The 23,336-nt window shown below is 51.1% G+C and overlaps 1 protein-coding gene across 1 annotated transcript in view; it reads left to right on the top strand.

Moving 5' to 3' along the window:
- DNAAF8 (dynein axonemal assembly factor 8) overlaps window positions 1-17,612 on the top strand; it is a gene marked incomplete at its 3' end in the record, with an annotated part of 96,929 nt that extends 79,317 nt beyond the window's left edge. Inside the window, exons 27-32 of the mRNA XM_082311913.1 lie at window positions 3,459-3,553; window positions 5,931-6,051; window positions 8,493-8,710; window positions 10,311-10,396; window positions 14,396-14,465; window positions 17,535-17,612. Coding sequence (XP_082168039.1) covers window positions 3,459-3,553; window positions 5,931-6,051; window positions 8,493-8,710; window positions 10,311-10,396; window positions 14,396-14,465; window positions 17,535-17,612 — 668 coding nt within the window. The remainder of the gene's footprint in view (window positions 1-3,458; window positions 3,554-5,930; window positions 6,052-8,492; window positions 8,711-10,310; window positions 10,397-14,395; window positions 14,466-17,534) is intronic.
- Between the last annotated feature and the right edge of the window lie 5,724 nt (window positions 17,613-23,336).

Genomic DNA, 23,336 nt, shown 5'->3' with positions numbered 1-23,336 from the left:
AGTATGTCTCAAACTGTGAAATATTCTCCCAGAAGATAGATTAAAAAAAAATTTCTTCCCAGAACAGCCCTAGATCTGTCTTCCATCAGAACAGATTTCCTTTGATCTCTTCACCGCTTGGTCATTTTGTACTTTTAGATTGGTTATTTTGTAATTATCCCCAATAACCCATCTGTCTTCTATCTGCTTCCGAGTCCCCTCCCGATAGCTTCATAACCCATTGGCCAACTGCAACCAGATTTCACAGAGGGATAAAAGACTCCAAGATACCCAGTCCCTGTAACTTCTCAAAACATTAATGACTAGCTAAAGAGAGGGGATCAAAAATTGCTCTCGCTGAGGAAAGCAGGTGAACTCAGCTGTTTTCCGTTCGGAGAGGCTCTTGCCAGCTGGCACATCAGCAGAGGCACACCAGCTAGCATCCTCAGTGTGCTGAACCAGTCACAGCTCCTCCGCCAGCAGGGAGGGAACGAGGATGTTGCAGCGTGTATGGTGGGTGGGTGGGATGGGAGATAGCCGAGAGCGTGGGTGAAGGGTGGGAAAACGGGAAGCATTGCTAGAGACAGGGACCCGTAGAGAACCAAGGGTATTGCTGGAAGGGGCCTGGGCTATTGCCACAAGGAGGGACGGACGTAATTCAAAAATTCATGAGGAATTAAGCATCGTTAGTTCACTGCCCCTGAACAGTGTTTTTCCTCAGTGTGGATAGTGCTGTGTGTAGTTAAGCAATAGAAAAATAATAACAGCAATAGTTTCTATAAACACAGGTGAGCTAGCAGACACTGTATGCCTTCAGGTTCCAGAAGAACTTTCCTGTCAAGATCCATTGGATTATTTGGCTCTTTCTGTTGTATTCTGTGCTGTCGAATCACTTCCTTTTTTTTTGTCCATATCAAGTGGTCTTTTGAGGAGAACTGGTAGGGAATGAAGTATCCACCACGTACAGCTTGGGGAAGAGAATCAACCCCTTGATGTAGAATCTTTTTTTTATAATCATAATCCTTAGGACCAGGACTAAACCGAGAGAGAGATCTCTCGCCATGATTACTCACAGGATCTCATTCGTGGGAGTGACTGAAGAGCAGGATCTATCTACCAAAAGATATGGTCAGCGCTCTTCAGCCAATGCTTTTCCACTATCAGCCTCTGCTTCTTTTGCTCTTAAGATTAATGGATTGTGTATCCAGGTTGCCTTGAGAATGAGAACTCATCAGTCGTGGCTAAGAATGGGTAGTATATACCCAAAACTTAGGATACCCGTGCTACAGTTAGAGCATCCGTAGCATAACTCAGTTTGTATTAGCAAAAGAGGCTGAGTCTCATCCTGTCTTTCCTTGGGAGTCACAGAGAGCTCACTGTGTTAGAGAAACCCTCAGATGTCCGCTTCGGGATTCCCTTCAGGCCCCTGCTTCTTTCTAAGACTGGGCTGAGCACAGAGCTGAACTAGTTGGCCACCACCTGCCCTCCGGGACCAGACTGTGCATTACGTTGGAGCCAGCTATATAGCTGGCTCACAAAGCCATCCTTGCACGCGTTCAAGGAAAATGGATGCAGCTGTGGCCAATGTACTCATTAATTCTGACGCAAGAATCTGATCTAGGTTATGCCAGGGAGGCGTCTGTCCATAAGGAAAGGAGTGCTCGTAACCCCTTGCACCTCCAAGAGCTTGTCCTCCAATAAGGGCGAAACATTCACCTGCAAGTTCAGCAGGAAGAGCTAAATCGTTGCGTGAGTAGTCATTTGGGGGACTGTGGAAGACCATCTTTCCTAGGAGGCAATACCAAGTTTCTCAGCTAAGGAAGATTTCTAGTTGATGCCATCTTGCTGAAGTAGAGCAAACTCTAGCTGTGTGTTTCCTCCCAAAGTGATGGGGGAAATTCAAGTAACAAGGTTCCAGGCATACAGTCGAGCCAAATAACACAGTTTTAATACTCTGAGGCTCAGCTGCAGAGGTACACCTACCCTCATCTCTTCTGGGCCTTATGAAGTCGTCGTATAGTGCTTTTTCTTGAACCTAAAGAGCTCCTGTGCTTGCATCTTATACAGTCTTATACCTTGAGTAAAGTGAGAGTAAAATGTTGCTAGCTTTGGGAGCATTTGTGTCCTCTGTAATGACATCAATGATTTAAGCCAGGAAGATTTGACACAGAGGTACATAAAGGGTACGGCATGACTTACACACTGGTGACTTAGGTAATCTTAGGATTGTAAACTACTGCGATAAGGACCCTGGCTATACAATACCTAGAATTATGAAGTTCAAACAGGGCTGAGTGCTCTAAGAGCAGTAAGACATGATTCTTTGAATGGGTAGCCTGCAAAGGTGGTAATATTTCAGAGGATATTTGCATTTTGTGTATTTGTATCCCAGGAGCATGGATCTGTGCCAGCACATGGACAATCTATCTGAACTCCAGTTATATAGAAATAGCTTTTCCTTCTCTAACATTTTCCAGCCACAAATCTCAAAACGTCCTGAGTAGTGCTTTATAACGCTGTTGCTTTACAGGGAAATTCAGAGGCTAAGCCTGGAGGGACCTCTGAAGTCACCGAGTTCGGTTAATTCTCTCACAGTCAACCGCAGCATATATTCCCTTTCATAAACGTCCACCCCAATTGGGTGGTTGCTACAGAACTTGACTGCTCTGATAGCTAGAAATCTTCTTACATTTTCAAACTTAAATATAGTCATAGACAGTTTGTATCCATTTGTTCTTGTGCCAATACCTGTACTTTAATTTTAAGTAGTTCTTTTTTTCTTCTCCGACCTTTTCCACCCTGATGTGTTTACCAGAAATCAGATTCCTTCTCAGCTCGGTGTCGTGTTGGGTCAAACAAGCCAAGGTCTTTCAGTTTTAACTCTTCAGATGATTCTCTATTGCTTCCGTGATCCTCGCATTCTTTCTCTGTACCTGTTCCAGTCTCAATTTACATTTTGCGACCACAGGTGAACCAAAAAATATACTGCTATCGGCCATGTCTCACGCTAATTCTGATTTCTGTTTTAAATCAGAGCCCCCAGCATACTTGGGACTTACGTTATCGTTACTAAGCACGGTTGTTTTACTAACTAGTAGCTCCTTCCCTTTCCGTAAGACCAGCCTGATGTGATCCAGAAGCCAGGGAACAGCAACGGGGGATTGGAGCTGGTATTGGAGACTTTCACAGGCTCCTTAACGCGATTCCCTTGACTACGCTGTTAGGAAATAGAAGGAGTCTTGTTTACACGAAGAACAAGCTGAGCGATAATAAGACAGAATCAAAATACCAAGAAGGCAATGGAACTATTCTAAATATAATGGTTTTAAATGTTTGCTATTACTGTACAGAACAGCTGGCCTTTAAAGCAATTACTTCAGCAAGTTGCACATCATCAATCTCTCAGAAAGATGAGTGTGAGTCTAGAGAATGTTTAATTCATGGCCTGAGAGAATTTTCTCATTGTATTTATCTCTCAGGCTCCGAATCCTATCAAATAGCTGTCCGGGATATGAAGCTGTTTTTCCCAGAAGGGCTGTGCTGCGCCGAGTGTCAGACATTGGAGGAGGAAGAGGTAGGATTCAGCCCTTTCCTGAGAAGCATCCTGCTGTGTCAGAGCAATGGCTTTGACCTTGCTATCCCATGACTTCTTTCTTATTACACTTTAGATAATGCTTTTTTTGCTGGGTTTCACCAGCTGCCGAGTTTTCCTGCTCCTGTGGATGTTCCTACCGCAATGTGCTAACTTTGTATTGACCCAGACAGCCTCGGTGGAACAGTGCTTTTTAAGCTATGTTTGTCAGTAACCTGTGCTGTAAATTCAGGAGGGCTCAGGGCTCATACTTAAAGTTCCCAGATAGAGTCAACATCGCTTTGGAAGCCAGTCACGGGGAGGGACAGCAACATCATCGATGATTGCTGAGACACAGCTGGCCCAGAGGCTGGTTTTTTAACCAGCTTTTCTCACGTAGCGTTCGGGAGTGGAGATGAAGTGGGACCACTGATAGTGTAACTTGCTGGTCGCTGAATGTCTCCCACGGAGTCCGTATACACCCACGCGTGCGCAGCGTGGAGCACTGCCCTGTTTGTGCCCTGCCGGCAGAGGCACCAGTCCGCAGCAGCGAGAAGCGTGGGGCTGTCTCCTGTAAGGCATCTCATGCTACAAAGTACGGGCAGTTCACAGAGCTGCTGGGTGCCTGCATCCTTCCCTGCCCGCAGACAGAGGCATAAAGACTCGGGCTCTTGCCTCTTGGCTTGTGTTGTAGGCAGTGCCAAGAAGCCTACCAGTACTGGTGTGATCCGCTCCTGCTCACCTGGCCCTTCACGCTCCGTAGCTGCTGGTCTCTGATTCACACCACTGTAATTTGCCAATGGCTAAAATGAAGCAGTAATCATAGAATCATAGAATCATTAAGGTTGGAAAAGACCCTTAAGATCATCGAGTCCAACCGTTAACCCAGCACTGCCAAGCCCACCACTAACCCATGTCCCTCAGCACCACATCTCCCTGGCTTTTAAATCCCCCCAGGGATGGGGACTCAGCCCCTGCCCTGGGCAGCCTGGGCCAGGCCCTGACAGCCCTTTGGGGGAAGAAGTTTTTCCCAATACCCAGCCCAAACCTGCCCTGGCGCAGCTTGAGGCCGTTCCCTCTCGTCCCATCGCTTGTTCCTGGGGAGCAGAGACCGACCCCCCCGGCTCCAGCCTCCTTTCAGGCCGTTGCAGAGAGCGATGAGGGCTCCCCTCAGCCTCCTCTTCTCCAGGCTGAGCCCCCCCAGCTCCCCCAGCCGCTCCTCCCCAGCCTTGTGCTCCAGCCCCTGCCCCAGCCTCGCTGCCCTGCTCTGGCCACGCTCCAGCCCCTCCATGGCCGCCTTGGGGTGCGGGGCCCAGCGCTGAGCACAGCATTCGAGGGGCGGCCTCACCAGTGCCCAGCGCAGGGGCACCATCACCTCCCTGCTCCTGCTGGCCACACCGTTCCTGATACAAGCCAGGGTGCCATTGGCCCTCTTGGCCACCTGGGCACCCTGCTGGCTCATGTCCAGCGGCTGTCGGCCAGCACCCCCAGGCCCTTTCCCGCCGGGCAGCTCCCAGCCGCTCCTCCCCACGCCTGCAGCGGTGCCTGGGGTTGCTGTGCCCCCAGGGCAGGACCTGGCCCTGAGCCTTGCTGCCCCTCACCCCGGGGCCTGGGCCCATCGCCCCAGCCTGGCCAGGGCCCTCTGCAGAGCCTCCCTGCCCTCCAGCAGATCGACACTCCCACCCAACTGGGTGTCATCTGCAAATGTAAGTAAGTCTTTCCTGTTCACCTAGTTTTGTATGTCATTTCTACTCTGATCATTTTCTTCTCAAAACCGGAGTTTGAAATGACTGGGTTATGCCCAGCGAAGGGGTGGAAATGTTTGAGCCTTGCTATGTCCATGTGGCACAGAGGTGACCCAGCTGAGGTAGTCCAAGGAGATGAGCTCTGGAACTGGAAGCAGCCAGCCACATCTGCAATATGCTTCACTGGTGTGGATGCTCTCCCGCTGCAGCTCAGTCCAAAGCATCACGACCGCGCTGTGCTGGGATGCCTGGATGTGCCAGTTCATTCAGAGGCAGAAGGGAGCCGCAACACACCGGTGTGGCACTGGATAAAGTTGCCAGACACTCACAGTCCTTGAGTTTCTGGCCTTGAAAAGCTGGGAGCGGAGACCTTAGAAAGATGTCCGGATGTAGGACCTTTAAAAGGATGACAAGATGCCGTACTGAATTAAGCCTCAATAAAAAAAGAACGCATGCAAAATGTTCTTCTGTCTCCAGGCAAGCAGGTGTTTTCTAGCCTGGCAATTACAGAAGTACACAACACCAACAAAAGCTTCACAGCTTGCCTGAATCAATTCTTAAGAAGCGTTATCCTTTCTGATTAGGAAATGGTGCTCATATGACTTGCCTCTCTCTCCCTCCCTTCCTTCCTGCAGATCGCTAACCTGAAACGTGACCCCATAGTCAGTTCGGAAATCAACAAGCAGCGCAAGATCATAAAACGCGAAACGGGAGGGCAACGCCATTTATTGGGCTCTGAGCAACCATGCAATCTTGGTAAGGAAATGCGTAACTCTTGTTATAGATTGAGACTGTTATTGATTAATTGGACAGCGAGGCAAACCATCTGGTGGCAGCAAGATTTGGTATCGATGTCCTTTCAGAAGGGAGAGACAACTCTGAGCTGCAAAGAACAGCTCCAGCGGAGTCCAGCCATTTAACTGTTTACCTGCCAGGGCTTTCCACTGCCAGTGCTTTCGTGGGTTTAAATATAGGGCTGTTGAGAAGCGCTGACCTTATCACCAGCAGAAGAACAAACACTGCCAACACAGCTAGCGTAAGCAACGGCGCACGTTTCTCTGCCGAACTTTTACAAGGCGTTTCAACGCTGACTTGGCCACGGTGGTTTGCATGTCCATTCAAAGCCTGCCACGGGAGAGGCCGAGACACCGTAGCGATGGGCGATTGTGAGCCGTTTTGTTCTGTGAGTAGATAAATAATAATTTATGCAGGGAGTGCTTTTGGCAGCGTGGACATCTAACTCTCGGGAACTGGACTGAGATCTCATTCAATTCCCACTAGCTGCTGAACAGCTGCCAGCTCAAAATGACTTCCAGTTATTGCTGGTCTGACTTGGATTTGAAGTTGAAGGTTCAGCAAGCCTGTCGGTTCCCTCAGGTGGCTACAGTGTCTCTGGGCCTTTTCTGTCGATTTTGCTTGATAGGCATGTACACAACACAGGCTGTGATGCAGCACCACGCACGTCAGGAGCTGTAACTAACACATGGGGATGCTTGCGTGTTGGGATATTGTGGATTGATCCCAAGCCTTTATAAACAAGCAGTGACCAGGTAAAGCATCCCTGTGGTGTTCGCTGCGGAGCAAACGTGTTTGGAACCGGGTCAGTCTCATTCCTGTAGCTTGAGTTCTGCTGTGACTGGCAAGCAGGAGGGTGGGCAGCTGAGAAAATGTTCCTGCGCTACACCCGGTGGCTCCAGTTGTTAATCCCAGCAGTAAAACCACAAGATTGTTGTGGCAGACTGGCGATGAGTAAGATAAAAATGCTACGGAATTACAGACCGTCACCTCCCACCTTAAACCCTTACTGATACAGGACTTCTGGGCATTGACCCCATACCGACGGGTGCGAGGAGGACGGTGGTGAGTCAAGGCCTTTGCCTTAACGGCAGCACAGCTGCTTGGTAGGCACCAAGTCACTTTTGCGTAGGGCGTCTCTGAAGGAGGATTTTTTCCAAGGTAATTATCAATCAGTTCTTTCCACTGTCTTATGTTAGCTTTGGGCTATGCCCTACACATGCTTCACGATCATTACAAAAATCACAAATCCTCAGGCAAGCTCCTTTTCTTACATCGCACTAATACATCAGAGACTGACTGCGTGAAGGTTTAAGATTTAACAGATGCCTGTGGTGAGGGGTGAGGCCTATCTCGAAATGCTGCTGACATTCCCAAGCCGTTGCATGAGTCCTGAAGCGAGAGACTGGCAATCATGTGTATGTAACAGCAGCTTTTTGAGATGACCTTTTTACTCTCTTGGGGATACAGTCAGCTCAGTAATTCTATTATTATTTTTAATGGCATAAACATTGGGCTTACTGCACGATGGGAAAGGACCAGGCCTGTAGCACAGGTCTGCTGTGACTGGAACGCTTCTTGATTTTCAGAAGAGATTGCAGAAAATAAAAGAAACAGTTTGTTGTGGAGAGAGCACAAGTATTCTGCAAGCTTCGTACAGCCCAGCGTTGGGAGCAAATCTCAAAATACGCGTCCCTAATTTCCTGCTGCACGAGGATCTCTTTGCTTTGAAGATGTCTAAGCAGAGTAAAAAGGAAACCAGTGTACAGCCCTGATGTGTTTGTGTCTCCGAAAATGTATTTCAAAGAGTTACTGTCCTGGAAAAGCAAGTCCACGTGATCTCCGAACTGTCAGGCACAATATAGTAAGCGCCTGCAGCAATCCAGACACATCATTCACTTCGTGGTCTCATCTTGAACACTAGAGGTAGCTCTTGCACACAAAGAAACCTCTCTTTTCAGCAAATAATTATCACAAAGCTGCTGCCTAACGGGCGGGCAGATTTATCATGAGGAAAATATGAAATACATTAAGCCTTATGTATGCTGATCAGAATTACCCTTTGGATTATAAAAGCAGCTGGATTAACAGATTTCTTTGCTTGGAAGAAATTAAATGGAATAGCGTCTCCTGTAGCAAAGCAGCAGCTGTCCTTGCCTGACTCCTGAAATGGGGTCACTACTGCTGCCTTGTGATCTCCAGATACGTACGCGCAGGCATACAGCAGTTTGACAGTTCGGGATGAGCAATTGCATCTGTGAACGTCCCAAATGCTATAACAACGCCCGAGCGCCTCTGATCTCCCAGTTACTTGTCTGTGGCAGGGAAGAATTAGACGACTAGCACTTGAGGGGGGTGGATATAAAATAAGCATCTGTTGTGTTTTGATCTTTTCCCATCAGATCGGCCGTTGCTTGATAACCTCTGCCAAACCACTTGCTTGGTATTGCCTGGGATGATCCTTCGGGGTTCAGAGCACCCACCTTATGTCGAACTGCTTGATCAGCTTGTTGGCAAAGGTTTCACAGTGACTGGAGTGCGCCTCACTGTCCTGGATGCACCGCAAGCTCGCTGCATCTCTGAGACGCTAAGCAGGGCAAAGTGCAGTGTTGCAGCAAAGGTATGAAACAGCTGGAGTTGTGCTTTGCTTCTTTTGCACGAAAGAAGAGCCTTTTAATGCCGTGCTGCGCTAAGATATCCAGGCTAGCTCTGAGCAAGCTTGCTTTGGTAGCAGCATTAGCACAGCACTGCATCTGAGCTCTGATACCACTGGTAAGTAACGTGGGCGAGGTGCCTTGCTAGCTAGTCCCTACCTTGCGTTCCTGCATCTCCGCTAGCTCGCTGACACCTAACCTTGCCATCCGTGTGTGCGAACGGATCCTTCATGTGGATGGCGCATCCCCGTTAAACATTTTATTCCGTTCACCTATCAGTGTGCAGTTGCTGCTATTATGTATGTTCTGCTGCTGTATCCTGTCTTGTTTTTCCAGATAAATACAGTTTCTATTTCCCTTTCTCTAATCGCACCCCATTAATCCTCTTCTACAATGCTAAATAACCCTTCCACTTTTTGGACTGTGCCCTGGAGTCCTGGGCAGCGATTTCCTTTTGCTTCTCGTTTAGTTGGTGCTGACAGCTCAAGCCGCATTCCAGCATGGGGTTTGAGCAAGTGCTCACGGGGCTTCGGCATGAGATGTGCTTCTGGGGTGAGCAGATACATTGCTTTTTATCAGCAGAGTATCTGGCCCAAGCTGCTTTTCTCTTTGTGCTTGGTGCAGGAGAAGCCCACCGTTTCAGGAACCTTCCTAGGGCGAAGCGGTAAGGTAGAATATGCAAGAAAGTGCTGTCGAGCACAGAGTAAACTGGGGGGGAAACGACTTATCCTGGAAGTAGCAATCAACTAAAGGCTGTCAGAGATACACAGCAGTCCCTCTGAAAAAATACGGGCAAACATTTGTGCTTCCAGCCTTTCAGTTATAAGAGTCTTAAGTGTTATCTGTAATAAGAAGAGGTAAGATCTTTTCAGGTTGTGATTTTTTAAACTGACAGCATCCCTTTGAAGTACATCTGTATAGAATAGCAATTACATCTAGCATCCAATTACTCTATGCACTACTTTCTTCTCCTGCGGTTCCCCCGAGGATGCCACCCCTCTGCACGTGGGAACGTGCACAGCTCTCTAGGAAGGACAAAGCGAATCGGCGTGCGGGAAGGAGAGCCGTGGCAGCGGCACTGCTCTCCTGGCGATGGAAAGGCGGCCTCCTGTCAGAGGTGAATTACTCTGGGCAGAGCTGGCACCTTTCCAGAAGGGTCTGGCACTGCTGAGCCAAAGGTCAACATCACGGCATTCGCTTTCCCTTGCCAGAAGGGAGATGGGCTCCTTCAAGTAAAGAGTCTTTCTGCTACGGCATCTCAACATTTACCGTTATCTCCGTATTCCTGCTTCCAGCAGGCTTAGTGGTGGAATAACACACCTGAGCAACCTGCTTATTTTCACTCTGAGAGAAGGGAACAGGAATAACGGTGTGCCATAGGAATGGCATAGCTAACAGTCCCGACATGATACTCTTTCAATTTGAAAGAGTCCGTTGCTTTGTGGCTTCCACCCCCTCACGCAGCACACAAGCAGTTATCTGTGCTGTCAGCGGTTCATCCGTGAGGCTTACAGACTTAAATAAGTGGATAGCAACACCAAAGCTCTGTCCTTCCCTCTCTTGCAGTGTTCCCTCTTAATGGATGGTTTGTGTCTGGTGCTAGCCGCGCAGCGAGACAATGCGGTCGTTTGCTTCGACTCCCTGCTGGACAGGTAAGCGAGGACAATATCGCTTTAAAGGCGCTGTCTCAACCCCCTGCTAGAGAGCTTGTGATCTGAAGGAGGGCAGCTGACTTGCTTCTCTGTAATTCACTGCCAGTTCAGGCTCCCCTGAGGTCCGGTGCCACTCAAAGGCAACCCATTCTTCCTAAGTTATGTCCTTGTTAACGGGTCAATACCTCAGAGCCTTCCCCAGTTTCAAAGTCGTATCTCCTATACTCAGGACCTTAAATACCGAGTTATGTTGGTTGTTAAGGACTTGGAGTGTCTGTGAGGCTTGGCGGCATGGTTCCACGAATACAGGGGATTCTCTGAAATAAGGGCTCGCATGGGGAATAGACCTGCTGAATCAATAAAATTCCTAGGGGAAATATCTTAGCAGATTCTATGTTTGCTATGAAAAAAAAAAAAACCAACCGCCAGAGAGCAAAATCAAAAATTAGCCTCTTAAATAAATCACCAGAAATGCTGGGTAGAGGATGCATAAGCCTGGTAAAACAACCAGAACCCCTCTACAGGGACTGATTAGTGAAACAGGATGATTATCAGGCCAATTAACCCACTGTTCCCCAGAGGGAAAGTTTCCTTGCACAGGGGCTGGTATTTGGCAACGCGATATGTAATTCGTGCACATGGTTTCCTCGGGGAAAGGAAGCCAAGAGAGTCTTTTTTCTGAGACATTCGGTGTAGAGCAGTCTAGCAGCCACCCCGGTAAGACTGCTGTGACTTTGGCTGTACCGGCTGGGGGACTTCCAGATAACACCGCCAATGGACAGGCATAAGGAATTCCAAGGATGCTGCAGTTTACAAGCATCAAGGGGATCAAATCTGAACACCCAAGTTGGTAGACACCTTGGAGCTCTCGTACTTTGACGAAACGTTGCAGTGCTCAGTCACAAGGCCCACCTGGGAAAAAGAGTTGGAACAAATTTCATCGTTAACTTTTCAAAAATGTTTTTAGGCTGATGGCGGAACTTAGACATTGCTCCCATTCTTTTAAAATCGCACCCTTGGGAGCCACATCCGAAACCTTTCACCCTGCAAGGTACAGCACGAAGGGGAAGCAAAGAGCAAGTTACCCAAGACCTTTCTAGTGAGTTTTCTCCCACTCTTTCCCTGGTTTACAGGAAAAATGTGAGCTGTTGGGAAGCCCAGAGATCGCTGCTGAAGGGCGTTCTGGGAGAGTGGCTGACAGCCAATACAAGATCCCCCACCTCTTTATTTTCGCCAGGCTTTTGCTCATCGGAGTCATGGGTGCTGCATAACAAGACCAGCTGCAACCCAGCGCTCCCCTCTTCTGTAGGCTTAACTTGATATGTTTTAAGATTGCCAGCCTCAAGGCAGCACCCCCAGAGCAAACCTCGCAGTGGCTTCCCATTGCCGTTCGCAGTGAGCCGAGGGGCTGAGACGGAAGCGGGGAGGAATAGGTGCCAGTCTCGGCTGCGGCTTTCACCCCTCACGCTGCTCTGTGCCGGCGTGGCTGTCTGTGCAGAGGACAAACCTCCTCGCCGAACTGCAAAACACGCGTGCTTAAATTATGGCTGTTAGGAGGTACTCCCGGATGGCAGGATCCGCTCTGCCTCTTACCCCGGGGCCAGAACCGGTGATCATGCAGCCATTTAAAACCAGCTCTACCAAAAAAAATATTTGCCTTCATGATGGATGACGCTTGTGGAAGGGAGGGGCAGCAAGGTGTGAGGCAGCGATCCCCGGGCAGACCAACTTTAGCCAACAGCAAACTCATACCCTTATTGTGTCATAAGCCATTGCGCTGTTTAAAATCAACTTTGCAAATACTTTTGAAAACCCAGCCCGACTCAACTGGTGTCTCATAAGGACACTTCATGCTAAGACGTCTTCATTGCCTAGTTTATAAACATTTCAGAATAACATCTGAGGTTAATTACACTTATGACTCCATCAGCGGGAGCCACGTGAGCTTTCTTGTACTGAGTAAATCACCGTATATTTATTTCACTTTTACTGCCAGGGCCCAGGATTCCAATACCTGCACAGGTTCTGGCCTGCGTTTCAGCTGCATTGCTGAAGCACCACGGCGTAAGAGATTATTTTACGGCCCTGGGAGTTGATTCACAGCTGAGCCACGTTCCTTAGGCTTTGTGCCACAGGGAGAAACGTTGCCATCTGTATGGAAGCCTGGGATATGATGTCAGAGATGGGCTGTGATAAGAAGGAGGAATCAGGTGTTGAGAGGAACAATGCAGGCTTTGCTAGTGTAACTGCTCGTAGTTCAGAGCCTGTTAAAGCTTTCCTAAGCCAGCTCCAGCAGTGGCACATCGAGGAGAGACACTCAACCGCCGGAGGATGCGCTGCGCAGAGCAGTTGCCTTAAAGACAGCCGCAGACCCTCGTAACTGTGCCGTGGTGGCTGTTCGGCGGCAGCAGTGCCCGCTCTGTTCTCTGGACATCTATGAAGGCATTATTTCTGCACCGAAGGGCAGGAAGAACAGAGAAAGGGACAAAATTTATGCAGGTGGGGGCACAAAAGCAGCCTGCGAGTTTGATTGACTGCCAAGAGCGGAGCCAAAGCAAGAATCTGGGAGAATCTGGGAGGGTGCGAAGGGCAACTCATAGGGCAGAGTGAAGTAAGTGTTTGGAAGAGGTGAGGGGAAGCTGAAGCACAGCCGAAGAGCGGTGGGGACCGGGGGGGAGAATCCGGAGAAGGAAGTGACACAATCCTGTCCGCAGACAAGGAAAAATGATGCGAGACTTACCTTTCCCGTTCCGTCAGCATCCGCCTGCCTGGATCTCCAGTATAAAGCATGTGAATTTTCCCTGCCGTAACTTGTTTTTACAGCCAGATTCCCTAGCTGCAGGGTGGCAGAGGAAAGGATTTACAAGTAGATTCAAAGCAGCTCCTGGAAGAAAGGCATGCTCTGCTTTTTATGCATGACAAACTAGATTTAGCTGCCTTAATAGGTGATACTGATTTAATAGTGATTACTCCTCTATGGTTATCTGAGCTTTTAAAGAGTACTTTCAGATGCCCATAAGGTTGTTAGGACCTAATTATACTGGGCACGGTCTTTAGGAACTCACCGAGTTAGCGTTGTACTGAGCTTGGTAAGCAGCGTTTGACTAAAGCACGCCGAAAACCTCGCTGCATCCGAAGAAAATCGGGATGTAGACTAGGCCTTATGCTTTCCTGGGTTTAGACAACGTAGTGCAATCAGAGCAACAGTCAAGCGTTAAGGAACTTAGCTGGATGTTATTCTCTCTGATGAAACGTTCTTACCCAGTGTTAATTGCTGCTAGCAGGGAGTGATGTTATCCCTATAGGAAGCTCATCTCTGGGAGCTTGGGAGGGAAAGGAGGTGTAGAAATCAAAAAATGAACACACGAGATGTAAAATCTTGGAGCTGTTGAAAACCGCTGAAGGGAAAACTGTTGCCAAGCACAATACCTGGATATGGGGGCAGGGAGCAGGGAGTGGTTTCCAAAGCCTCTGGAGACTTTTCAAGTCTCAAACTCTGAGCACAGCGTTAGATTTAAAAGGCAATTTTGAAATTTGTATCTCGCCTTTGAATTTCTCTTGCGCGTGTCTTGCGGTCAACTCACGTGGGGCTTGAGGCGGACCAGAGCAAAACAAGGACTAGCGAAGCAGACCCTGCTGCTGAAGGCAGCTTGGAAAGTCCTGGGCTTTGGGGAAAACACGCACATTATCTTTCTTGAGAAAAAGACCCCTGCACGGAGCTAACTATCTACATCTACGTGTATTTCCCACTGCCCCAGAGACCCCATTATGCAACCAGTCGTTACTGTTTGTTTGCAGGCTTATATTTTAAGAATCCAAATCCATTTATACAAAGCTTTGTAAAACCCAGGATTTATCTGTGTAAAGAAGTTCAGTAACAGATGCACACGGCCAGAGCTGCTGGCACAGAGCATAGTCCTCCTCAAAGCTAGGTCATCTGCCGTCTCTGACAGCTTAGATGGCAAAGTAACACTGGCTTCCATTTTTATTTACCCCCAGCATTTGTTGGCAGAAGCAGTCGGTCCTGGACGCTGTGCAGCATCTCCTTTATCCCCAAAACGAGAAACAGGCAAGTAGAGAAGTTTATGGTAGAGATATGTGTCCTTTGCGCCCTTGTGATGAATGAAACTTGTCAAAATTGTTTGAATTTTACAAGAAAAATTCAATTTATACGAGACAGAGGTGGTACCTCATGAGAGCCCCGAGCCTTGGCTTATACTGAGAGCCCAGCACATGGTGGAAGGTGGACCAAAACCCTGCCAAACTCCCTTCCACATTACACCAGCGGCACTACTTTGAATCAAAATATTTTGAGACTTTGATAAAGGTTCAGTATTTTCTGTAGATGTCAGTTACTTTTTATGAAGAATCAACGCTTCGTAAGATATCTGTGATACTTGTCAAAAATAAGTGGCAGGAAACGTTTGTTCAGCCCTACTGCCAAGCTGGCACGTCTTACGTTCGGAAAGTTGTTTTAGAAGCCCAAGTCCAAATGGAAGATGAGAAATTAAGCCGCTAGCCGTTCCAGGAATGGGCTAGCTGAGTATTTTCTCAGTAGCTCATCCCGAGAAAGGAAACACTAAGCTCCAGGGTTTTATAGACGTGTGGGCCCCTAATGGGAATAAACCGCACAAACAGTGCACAGCCACAAACTCCGGCTGTAATCATCAACATCTAGTACAAAACAAACAAGGGATTCGGGTACAGGAGGCAGTGCCTGAAGAGTGAGAACTAGGAGCTGTAAAAGAATTGGGGAGAATGAGAAGCAGGAGCAAGTGGACAAATCCCTTTTCCTTCCCAAGAAAACCCAGCGGGAGAGTGAGATGTGTTTGTAACCTCCCACAACATATCAGAGCTGCTGCCTTCAGTACCAGAGCTCTAAGGACTGAGCCTTAAAAGACGCAGAGCCCTCTTTGAAGTCTGCGTTCCTGCTTTTAACACAGCCCAAACTACCCCGAACTTCCCCAAAGTCGTACAGCTGCTGTTTTCAGCAGCTTTCCCTAAGGCGCAGTAAGAGTCTCCCCGGGCGTAGCTGGGATTGTGCGCGCCGCAGCGCCTGGGAAGGTCTGCCCGCGCAGCTCCGCGAGAGCTGCAAGGCTGTCAGAGCACGGCGCTCGCTGCTGCCAGGGTGCCAGGCTGTTGCCAAGTAATGTGACAGGGCAGCAAGTCCAGGCTGTCTTCTGATTTGCTTTGAAAAGGACATTACATATCTCTGGCTGCCATAAAATCCCTTCTGCTTCACGGCTGCGGGGAATCAGCCTATCAGAAAGAGGCTTATAGTACTTTCTGTGATAGATAAGAGAAAAAGCAAATACGCTCAGCCCTTCTCCCGGCTTCTGGCAGCCTGGGCCGCTGAATCAAATCCCTCTGGTGCTGGTGGAAGCAGGGGCTGCTCACAGCAGTTTGGAGTTTAGACCACGAGTCTAGTCCTGGGACAGCGGTGGGTGCAGCACGTCTCATTGTGGGTTACAAGAAGCACAGCAGCAAGTAATATTTATTTTCAAATGGGGCTTTTGCTCCAAAGTTCAGGGGAGGCTTAGAAATCACAGAGCAAAATCTGAGGAGCAAGCTCACCAGGGAATGACTGTGCCTCAAAGGATGTCCCTAGAAACCATGTTTGATCCTCTGATCTCTTGCTAATGAGTTTATGAAATGTCAGCCAGGCTTTCCAGGTCAAAGCTAATGAGCAACAACATGATATCAGGCAAAGTTCAGGAGGGTTAAATGAACATGGATTTCAAATCCTCATGGTCTGAGCAGAGCTGCAGCGTTTACTGGTGGAGTCGAGCCATGGAAATGAAACAGAATTTCATACTTGCTCCCTGTGTGATTTGGGACTAGGCAATAGGATGAGCAATCGGCTTTCCAAACGTGGACTATTTCAGTGCTGACATCTGTGTCCGGGCTACTTGTCTTGCCTTCTTCTGCGGTCACTGAGAGAAGCAAGCATTTCTATAGCGCTTTTCACCTGCCCTGTGTGAAACATCTGCCTTAGGAGCAGATGAATTCATGCTTTGGAAGTGCCTTATTCTCAGGCAGTGACCCTGCAGGTGCCTGCCCCCCGTGCAGGCTTCTCCTGGGCACACACAGAGCAGCTCACATCTGGAAGCGACAGAGCCACGGTCCGTACCCAGGCTGGAACCTCGCCAGCGACGAGGGCTGTCAGGGAGCGCTGTGCTCAGCCTCACCCCTGGCATGTCCTGTGGCTGAACAGTTTCTCCTCCGTGCGGCTCTGCACCGTGGCCGGGATGAGATCGTGAGGCTGAGGTGGCCGTCCCTCGGTGACGGTGCAGTACGCCATCGACCTGCCACCGTTAGCGGGTCGGAGCAGGGAGGCGGCAGGGTCCCTGCGCAGCCGTTCCTCGGTGAGAGCCCACGGGTGTGCAGCTGAACCTCCGGGGGCAGGCAGCGCTAATCCCTCCGCTCTGCCCGGAGCCCTGAAGCTGTTGCCAGCAGCCACAGTGGCTGCTCCAGCATCTCCCTCCCTGCAGAGACAGCTGAAACCTGGGGCTGGAACAGAGCGGCACAGGGAAAACACATCCCAGCCACTCTTGGCGTGATCCTTAGCCCCTCAGCAGCAGGCAGAAGGGCAGGAGCCCTATAAAAGAGACCTAAAAACCTATAGGGAGAAGCAGAGCGCTGGCAGGAGGAGGGCCCCAAGGGCTGTGTGGGTCGGACTGACACCACAGCATGTATAATGCTTTAGAGGAACGTGGTGTTCACTAGCACAGTCAGAATTGCAGACTGGTCCTGAAGCCCTTGGCGCTAAGCTGGCCTCCCCGTCTGGGAAGCAGCCACGCCGACAGAGCTCACAGGAGCGAGGTTTGGGCAGGAGGGGCAGAGCAGCCGGGGGAGGGAGTTAGATTTCCCATTGGCACTTTGCACGTTGTTGGTTTTCTTCAGTTCCTTGAAAATGTGAATCTTGAGAACGGCCAAACAACGGTTACAACGAGCAGACATTTCCCTGCTGTGGGACACTCACAGCCACCTCTGTGCTGGAATTAATTCAACCTGGTAAACATCCTCGCTATACTGCCTGCCTGCAGCACGCGCGAGAAACCGACCTCTGAAAAGGAGTTTCTCTGCAACGCAGAGAAATTACAGCTCTCCCCCAACCCCTTCTTTCTTGTCTCCCCAGGCCGAAGAGCTCCTCTGTTGCCTTTTTGACTCCCTGACATCCGAGAGCATCCACCGAATTGAATCGCAGGATTGCTAGCCAAGACGGTCAAGGTCCCCAGGCAGCCCATGGGTGGACGCCACCGTGGGTATCTGTGCAGATGGACATGCAGGGGACTCCCAGCCTCTAAGAGCACTGATATTTGTTTGTCATTAAAACATAAAGTCTGAAGTATGGTATTAGCATCGGTAAGATAAATGAGAGTGGTGGGAGGAAGGATCAGTGCCCAAGAACAAATCTTTCTGAACTGTAGCCGTGGTTTCTAATGCATTCAGAGACAATCTGCTTGTGTTCCTGGAGCAAGGTTTGAAGCATTCCTCTGGCTGGGAAAAACTCAGGAATTAAAGTAAATAGGGGCAGCGGTTCGCTGCTGTCTTTCTCTCAGGTGCTTGGGGACTCCATCTTCCCCAGGCCCCAAAGACATTATGGAGAGACTCCATTTTCTGCTGCTACTACATTCTTTGAACCAAAGACAAAACCACAGCAAATAAAATGGAAATAGTCTGAGGGAAGGTTGGATCCCTGGAGATTTCAGTACACCAGGTAGAGCCATTGAATAAGATTAAAAGCTGGACAGCTTAACGTTCACTTGCCTCTGCTCCGGCAGCCCCGTCACCACTGTCTCTGCCCAGCCCCAGCTCGCTGCCCTCCCATGGGCGCACTCTTGTTCCTCCTTCTACAGCAGCCGCTGATCTTAGTGCAACTCCTCCTTGGCCGAATCCTTTCTATGAGCTCTCTGGCAAGTAAGCTGACGTTAATACCAAGGTCCTCAATCTTCCTGGGACCCACTGGGCAAATTCGGCTCCTTTGGGGAAGACTCTTCTCAGCCCAGGAGGCCTCATGTTCCTGTCTGCCCTGCTAAGGCAAAGGCTTAGACGTGCGTGTGCAGCCAGTTCCAGATGTGACAAGAACACTCTCTGTGCATTCCCCGAGTGGTATTAAGGCAGAGCAGCGTGCAGCTGGCTGGCCAGCCCACCTCTGGGTGCTGCTGCTGGCAGGGTGAACCCCTTCTGCGCGCAGCCTTGCCTTCCGTGAGAGCCTGGTACGAGCCCTTCTCCTCCCCAGCCACAACCTGTGAGAACGCAACACCTCTCAGGTCGTGGTCCCCTTTCAGACTAGGCTGAAAGGGTCACAGAATCACAGAATCGTTAAGGTTGGAAAGGGCCTCTGAGGTCACCGAGCCCAACCGCTACCCTAACTGCCAGGCCACCTCTAAACCCTGTCCCTAAGCACCACATCCACGCGGTTTTTGAACGCTTCCAGGGACTGTGATTGCACCCCTGCCCTGGGCAGCCTGGGCCAGGGCCTGACTGCTCTCTCCAGGAAGAAAGTGTCCAGTAAGTCCAAAAGCTGTTAGAGGTCCGGCCCTGCAAGCTCTGCTTCCTCAGCTGGTAATAGTCCTGCCTTGGTCTCTCCCCTTCCCTAAGCTACCTTGAAAGAGCAAAAAGAGATTGTCACGGTCAGCTGGGTGAACGGGGGACACGGACAGGACCTGCCCCGACCTCACACAGCAGTTCAGTGTCAGAACTTGGAAGTACCCTCCAAACCTCTGCTCCCCGGCACCGTTCTGCCTGGACAGGCTGTTTGGGCTCTATGGTGGGACCGAACATCTGAAGAGAAGCTCCAGAAACGCGCGCCCACGAGGGAAGCAGGCAGCTGCCCCGGTCCCCCGGGAGGATGGGGTCCTGGGAGTCAGCGCGATGGAAAAAGCCTGCTCTGCTCCTGCAGCTAAGTAGGCCATTTCCTGCACTCCAGGCGCATTTCTGTCATGCTTGTAAGCCATGCACGGCTTTGAAACAAATGAAAATTAAAAGGATCCACCCCCAGCGCTCGGGGAATTTGATCTGAAAAAGGAGCGTGTTGGAATAAAACGCAGCCAGATAGCAGCTGAAACACAAGGCCGGCAGAGCTATGTGCAAGAAAGGGGCACGCGGGGCCATCGGCAGCCCTGCACCCAGCCAGCGTAGCGGCACATGGGCCACCAGCGCCATGTCCAACTCGCCTGGGCCCGTGGATCTGTGAAAAACGGGATCACGGGGAGCTGGACGTCGGGAGGCGATGCTCCGGTGACTGGCAGCAGTCAGCCTGGGGAGCTGACACCCCGTTCGCACACCCCCGGCCCGGTCCGTGCTCGCCAGCAGGCAGGAGCTCTCCAAGCTTCACAGCAGGAGTTGAGACTACGACTCTTAATTCGCCACGTAATAAAGCAGGGCCTGGCCCAACGGGCACCCCGTGCCCCATCCCCTGCCAGGCGGCCCCACTGCTGGGGCGTGTTCTTTGTGAGCCTCCATCCACCGACACGCAAAGACCCGGGCCTCAGTTTCCCATGCGTGAAACAGAGGGAACGGCTCTGCCGCGTCCCCCAGGCACACCAGGAACATCATAAAAATGGGGCAGCACCCAGATATTTTTGAGCGAGAGGCTGCTGTAGTATCTTCAATTCCTATTTTAAAGCCCGGCTAATTAGTCTCGGCGTAACAAACTAACACGCCCTGCGCAGAGCAGGGGAAAGAATCATCCTCTGATATTTCCAAAATGCCAGGATTCCATAAATAACCTTCCCAGCCTTTCCTCCCAGAGCACCCCACTCCTCTCCGGAGAGCTGACAACCAGGAGCACCGCGGACCCTGCAGAAATCAATCCCGTCACCCCGCTGCCAGCGCCAGCTCCGTCAAAGGGAGCTGCAGCTCGCACGCTGGTTTTCCCTGCGAACTGCCACGAGGCAGCCAGGATTAGCTAATCAGAGCTGAGGAGCAAATTAATGATTGCTAGAACTAGGAGAAAGGCAGATTTGATCGGAGATTGCCAGCTTTGCAGCTGGCTCCTACTTGCAAACAATTCATTTAGATTATGAAAGCAAGAAATTGAATACAAAACCCCCTAGATTGTTTGCTTCCTAGAGAAAGAAAAGAAAAGAAATGGAATTTAGATTTAAAATTATGCAGAATAGTATTAATTCCCCACCCTTTTGTGCCTCCCCTCTTGCTGGAAAACCAGAGCTAATCAGAATTTAGCATTGTTCTGCTGCCAGTGTCAGAGCTGCCTCAATGGAGGAGAGATAAAATACAGTAGGTGGCATTTTCTGTTAACTCCTTAGGGTCCTGCCATGAGAAAGATGGGAGCGCAGCGCCCGGTGCCGATCTCCCATTTTCCCGGTGCGCTCCTGCCCGATCATCACCTCCCTTCAACAGGCCGGCGCCCCGGGGTGCGGAGCAGCTCCTCATCCCCTGCGGAGCTCATCGCTGCACCCCAGCACCCGCGGGTGCGGGCACGTTGCGTTTATTTGCTGCGCGGAGAGCTCGCTAGCTCTGACATGAGCCCTTCGCTCCGCCTTAGAGCAAATTAGCGTGCCGAGGGACGCAGGGGTGCTGGGTGCTCCTCCCTATCGCAGGCGCAGGCAGCGGTGAGCCGCGCTCACGTCGTAGCTTTCTAGCTCACTGTGTTCTCCTTTGTGCCAAGGACAGATTTAACTAATTATCAATTAGGCCTGGAAATCGCTACCTGGCTGCCACCAGCAGCAGCGGGATGCTGATGTGAGCCAGGCGAGTGGAGGAGGGACATAACGGTTCCCTTATCAGCACTGAGCAAGGTGCACGCACGGCACCGTGCGATTCACAGGTGGAGGAGCAAAACTGGCAGCCGATCCGCTCTCCCGCTCCGCTCGGCCGGGGAGCTGCACGGGCAGCGCGGCCCCAGCGAGCGTGCGCCGGCCGTGCCCTTCCCCAGGGGTCCCCGGGTCGGGGTCGGCGTCCAGCCGCTGCCGGGAGAGGTGGGTGGCACCTCTCTGCTGACCCTCTTCCAGCCACCAGTGCAGCCTCAGCAGCTGCTCAGCGGTTTTGCAATCTGGCCAGACTGACTCTTCCACCCTCCCCGAATTAAAATGACAAGGAAAACCCCAAAATAAAATTAATCACCTCAGCGCAAAACTTGTGGGTATTTCACTTTGACATCCCCCATCAACCTTACTTCTGCTGTGTTAAGGAGATTTGAAAACATACGACACCTGGAATTGAAACAACCCCCTCACACCAACATGTGGATTTGATTTGGGCCAGAATAGTTGTTTTTTATTTTATTTCTTGACATTTACATTCACCCAGAAGAACTGTTTCTGCTCCAGCCCTATGCACATGAGCCCTGCTGAGCACCGGGGATGCCTCACATCACCGCTCAGACCTGCCAGCCTGAAAATCCCTGCGCAGCGAACAGGATTTACTGCATAGGCATGGCCTCGAAACGGGGCGCTGGTTTTCATCTCCGGAGGCCCACGGCTGGCTCGGGAAGCGGGAGGAGCTGATGGACCTGCTGGAGCTGTCACCGGATCGGCCATCCTCGATGATCTTGGTCCGCACGGATCCCTCGCTCACAAGTATTTGCCTTGCTGTAGCTGGCGTAGCCGTAAGCACCCCTCTCTTGGCCGAGAGCCACCGCTGTTGGATTTCCAGGTGTCTCTGCATCTAGAGGCCTTGCCGGACCACCGCACAGGAGACCCGGCCATGCCGGAGAGCTGGAATGCTTTTGGGCATCAGCGAGGCCAGCGGCCGGGATGCGGGTATGGCAGGGCTGGTAGCTGGTCCCCGCCAGGGAAGCGTGTGCCTCCCCATCATCTTCCCGGGGTGGGATCAGGACCTGGGCTCTGGTCCCCGCTCCGTCCCATCGGGCAGGCAGCGGCCCCTCTCCGTTCCTTGATCTCCATCTTCCTGGGGCACCGTCTCCCAGGCCGGTCGCAGCAGGAGCTGCTGATTAATTGGTACTTGGCAATTCCCCATTGACAGGGGCTGGAGGAGGACAAAGGGCGGTTTGTCTGCGAGGCTGCGAGCTTTGATAAAGCGGGGCCGGGGATGACTCAGATGTGGGTAATTAAACCGGTCGGAACAGCGGATGGCTGAGGCAGAAACACCGGCACGACGCACGAGGAGCTCTTTGAACTGCTCTAACTGGGTCGTGCAGGAGACCGGCGCCGGCAGCGCCTTGCGTGGGTTCACCTGGCCCCGGCGCGGCCACGACCCAACGGCAACGCCGCTCCCCGTCCCGGAGAGCGGACGGGTTTGCTCCGTTAAAGCAGGGCGGAGGCTCTGGATGGATGGTTTCACGTGATGGGGACTGCTGGTACTGCGGGTGCTCCTGGGGAGCTCAGCAGAGGGGCTGTAGGGTCTGTCTGTCTCCATCTGTCCGTCCGTCCGTCCGTCCATCCGTCCCAGCACATAAAGCCATCACACCCCCAGGTCCTGCAGGAGAAGACCAGCTGGGCTCTTCCTCCCCTTGGCTGGGATTGGCCTGGATGCAGGGACTCCTGACCAATCCCCCGCTGCCCTGCTGTCTCTGGCCAATCCCAGATTTCCCTGCTCCCATCCTGGCCAATCCCATGCAGCCGCTGCTGCTGGGAGGGGTCTATAAACCCTCGGGGGGGCTGGGGACTTGTACTGGTGGGGCACTGGTGGGGCTGTGCTGGGCTCCTGTCCCTGCCTTGGGGCTGCCCTGCCAGGTGAACGAATGGGTGGGTCTGGGGGCCACCTCTTATGCTGACCCCCTAGAGCGCTCCTGCTTGATAGACCTGTGTGATGTTTGCTATTTTCCAGCCATCAGGAACCTCCTGAGATCCCCATGACCTTTGGGAGATGATAAGAGTCTTGCCTCCAACAAGATCACCAAGTTGCTACAGCTGATGAGGATCCTCAGGTGGCTCCAATGGACCTGCTTGTGACCAGTTTGCCCAAGACCTTCCTCCACTGTGAGTGATGCTCCGTGTTTGCTGACTCGGGA

The sequence above is a fragment of the Platalea leucorodia genome (assembly GCF_965183815.1).
Source record: "Platalea leucorodia genome assembly, chromosome: 5".
NCBI lineage: Eukaryota > Metazoa > Chordata > Aves > Pelecaniformes > Threskiornithidae > Platalea > Platalea leucorodia.
This window is presented reverse-complemented; position numbering and strand designations above follow the sequence as displayed.